The 4,328-nt window shown below is 34.9% G+C and overlaps 1 protein-coding gene across 1 annotated transcript; it reads right to left on the bottom strand.

The window, feature by feature from the left end:
* Positions 1-321: 321 nt before the first annotated feature.
* Positions 322-3,415, bottom strand: LOC121810069 (triacylglycerol lipase OBL1-like). The gene is made up of 5 exons (XM_042210967.1): positions 3,100-3,415; positions 2,460-2,653; positions 2,265-2,298; positions 1,426-1,988; positions 322-739 (listed from the first exon to the last, which is right to left on the bottom strand). The coding sequence occupies exons 1-5, from the start codon at positions 3,404-3,406 to the stop codon at positions 506-508; spliced, it is 1,332 nt and encodes a 443-aa protein (XP_042066901.1). The 5' UTR covers positions 3,407-3,415; the 3' UTR covers positions 322-505.
* Between the last annotated feature and the right edge of the window lie 913 nt (positions 3,416-4,328).

Genomic DNA, 4,328 nt, shown 5'->3' on the forward strand with positions numbered 1-4,328 from the left:
TTTTTTCTTTCAATCTCTATTTTTTTATGATCCAATAGCGTTCCGTTAGATAGGAACAGAGTTGATAAATACTGATAACTCTCGGATAGAGTATTAGAACGGAAAGATCCATTAGATAATGAACTATTGGTTCTAAGCCATCTCTGACGATTAATCAACAATTCGAAGTGCTTTTCTTGTGTATTCTTGATAAACCAGCGTTTATATATAGATGTAGGAGGATCCAAACCTAGAACTGTTATTTAATTATATATCGCACCATATTCCATAAAATCCTAATTAAATTCGTGAATGAATGAACATGTGTATGTATGCATATAGTAACAGAATAAAATATCAACTGAACGTTGATTTTTATGAATTTTATAAAATTCAAAAGGTCAATCACATCTTTTAATATATTAGAATCAAACTAAATATATAAAATAAAATAAAAAAAAGTGTTAAAAGTGCATCGAATGAGATCGTGCTCACATGAGGTATATAGCATATCACTTCCCTAGCATCAATAAGTTGACAATCGAGTAGAGTTGATGTAATCTTGTAGTCCATGATCCGGTAGACCGGGGAATAAGAGGCCGAACATTCGAAACATTAACAACACGAACCCTTCCTTGTAGTCTGGTCCGAACATGCGAGGTAGGAGAAAGCTTCTTACCACCTCCCACATTGCATCTACTCTCTTTGAAACCATTGACCAAAGGTCGAAGTAGTTCTTTAGTGGTTCTTCTTCCACAATCTATTTTAAGATGACATTTTAATATTGATATTTGAATGATAATGTGATCAAATAAGTTTTTGAAAAAAATGAAATTTCACACCATGATGTTTAGTTTATAGAGAGAATATTTTTTTTGGTTGGTGAACTTTGCTGATGTATCAATTTTGATCTGTAACATTTGAAAATATCTTTTGAGGTCTATTAACTTCGATATAATATCGTTTGAGCTATTTTTTTTAGTATTTCAAACTTTTTGGACGAAAATTTCCCATAGTCCACGAAGGGTATTTCAGTCTATTTAAATATTTTATAAATATCTAAACATTATTAGAAGAGAGAATTAAAAACAGGGAAGAAAAGAGAAAATGAGAACGAAGAAAGGGAAAAAAATTAAATATTTTTAAAAAGAAAAGATGTCAAATAGAATGAAAGGCCCTTCATGGACTTGAGGATATTTTCGTCCAAAAAGTTGAAATAGTATTAAAAAAATAGCTCAAACGATATTTTATCGAAGTTAATGAACCTCAAAAGATATTTTCAAATGTTTACGAAATAAAGTTGATACACTAGCAAAGTTCGCCTACCAAAAAAATGTTCGCTCTAGTTTATATTTCAAAACTGATATTAATCTTATCAACTTTGATGTATGGATCACATTTAGGAATAGCTATAGTACATGGAAATGTGATGGCATGAAATTATACCTTTGCCTCATAAAGGCTATTGATGTAGATGCACCTCCCAAAGTGCTTAAACATAAGGGCATTGGTGTCAAATGGTAGCCTTGGCACAATATCATAATTGTACACAAATCTATAGTACTCCACACCCCAAGCCCTAAATCTCTCCTCCATAAACTCCCCAAATCTTGCATCTCCCACTCTCGGCTGCCCAAACGTGTACACTCCTTCCAACCTCTCCATCAGCTCATCCTCGCCGTGCATCACGAGCCCCGAGGCGAAGAGGACCGCGAGCGCCCCGCCCAAGCTGTGGCCCGTCACGACCAGCCTCGTCGCGTGGTTAGAGCGCAGCAATTGCGCGATCGTGGCGTATGGACAATCTTGATTATGATCGGTAGCGAGGAGGCCGAGGGCTTTGACGAAGCCGCAGTGCACTCGGCCTTTGAGGTTGGGCAGCTTGCACCATGATATGTCGAAGTCGGTCATCCAGTCCTTGGCGTTGAATGGCTCCGTGCCTCGGAAGGCCACCGTGATCGTGCCCGAGTCGCGGAAAAGGAATGCTTGGGTTGTGTCTCCCTTGTACCTCTCTAAAAAAACAATCATCTTCATCTATAATTAGAAATGGAGCCGAAATGATCATCAGACTTCCACATTTATAACAAAGAAGCCCAGTATCAATCACCCCTTAAAAACAACATCTTCATATATAATTAAAAATGGAGTAGAAATGATCGTCAGACTTCCACATTTATAACGAAAAGGCCTTTATACAGGTAGGAGGGTTTATCCACTCATTAATTTATAGAGGAATTAGAATCATTAATTTGTCGATGTGGGACAAGAGGTATTTCAGTATGTCTTACCATCCCAAAAGCTATATGAGCCCAAGAACTCCATCTGCAAATTAAACAAATGCGGTTTCTGGTTAGTCATATCTAACCAGAAATGTCACGCTGGATATGCATCATTCTCGTTTAGTCCACGTCATTTGTTTTGTTTTATATATTTAGTTGGTTATAATACCTTAAATTTATTTGTTTCATTGCAAAAAATAGTACCTTCCATGTATTCTCAACTATGTTTTTGATGTAATGGTCGTTCTCGTAGGCTAATTTTGATGCCATAGCAGAGAGGGATGCAAAGTATTTCTTGGTTCCTGGCTCAACCTTCTTGTCCAAATCCACCCTGCTATCTAAAACCCCATTTATTGATACAAAACTAGCTGACCTTTTTACTTGCCACCACCCCCTCCCTGCAAAATAATTTAAGCTAAAACCATCATATACTTTGATAAATCGACTTTAATTGTCTGGCCATCGATAGGGGTCATGTTAGGTTAACAACTATCTTAAATTGATAACCGACAACTTTGTCAACAACCTACGTTATAGATGTCAAGTAAATGAATGTAGTTGACATATGTATGTCTTCTGTTGACATCGATATTTAAACGTCAACAAAAGACATACATATGTCAATATATGTCAACTACATTTAGTTGACGTACACATGTCTTCATGTTGATATCCATAACGTAGGTTGTTGACATTGTTGTCAATTATCAATTTAAAATAGTTATCAACTGATTATATCCCTTATCATTACTCAAAATAAAGGGTGATAGACAGGAATGATCAATCTTAATTATATTTAAGGTGTGATATAATAGTAGTAATACATGTGTATATACTCACTCACCTCTGAAGAAGAAGGTGTGGAAATTAGTAGCATTGCATAGAATGTTCAAGAACATCTCCAATCCTGAGCCGAGCAACGAGAGAGGCTTGTCGATGTAGTGAAGAAGTTTCTGAGCCAAGATTGAGGCAAAAACAACCCATCTATGCTCAGCCATGATTTCATCCTTCGACTCAATGAAATCTTTGCATTCTTCAGTGTAGTCATGGGATGATAGAGCACGAAGAATGCCAAGAATGTTGGTGCGACCAGGTTTCAACTCTAGATATTTTCTTGGTTTCTCAGCATTACTACTAATAGGATCCATCATTTAATTAGATGTATATGTATAATGCAATGATGAAAATCAAATGCACATATATATAAGATGGATTGGAATATGATAAAGCTAAAGGGATGGGAAAGAATAGATAGAGAAGTATAAAGGGAATGGAATTGGATGCATCAATTAATCCCTTTGCGTGGAATTTGAACATTGGAAAATGCTGGATTCTCATGTGAAACACGTGCGGAGAATGACTTGTCAAGGAAAGTATCCATGTCTAAATATTCATAAATTGCATGAGTAAGAGAATTATTTCATATATCCCTTTATAGAAATTTGATTCATGTGCTTCATTCGTTATTTTTTTATTCCTTTAGATTAGGTATTTATGCATTTTTAATTGGTTTTTCTTATTTGTCATAAAAATTGATATTCTAATTAAAATTATCTTATACTCCCTTTATCCCATAAAAATATGGGCATTGGGTGTGGCACGAGAATTAAGGAATGAGTGTATAGGAAAGTCAAAAATGACGGCTGTAGGTGAAAATTTTTACTAAAAATGGAAAGAGTGCAAGTAACTTGGGACGCCCAAAAAGGAAATACGTGCGAGTAGTGCGGGACGGAGGGAGTATAACTTTTCAAAAATGAAATACACATATTTTTGTGAGACGAAAATGGAAAGTGTAAATATTTTTATGGGACGGAGGGAGTATATATGTAGAGTTGTGGAGTGTGATGTGATCAATTGCTAACTAATTAGCAATCCAAAATTAAGACTAATTTTTAAACCATTACATTAGGAGATCTAGTGGTTGATATATGTCAAGTGGATTATATTTTAAATTTAAATAATTATTAAATAAAATTAAAGGATATTAATGACAATTCTCTCTTATTAAAATTATCCTAAAACTTTAAATTTACGTAACCCTCTCGATTTAAATTATTTTTCATAAAAATATAT

The sequence above is a fragment of the Salvia splendens genome, chromosome 6, assembly GCF_004379255.2.
Source record: "Salvia splendens isolate huo1 chromosome 6, SspV2, whole genome shotgun sequence".
NCBI classification, from domain to species: domain Eukaryota; kingdom Viridiplantae; phylum Streptophyta; class Magnoliopsida; order Lamiales; family Lamiaceae; genus Salvia; species Salvia splendens.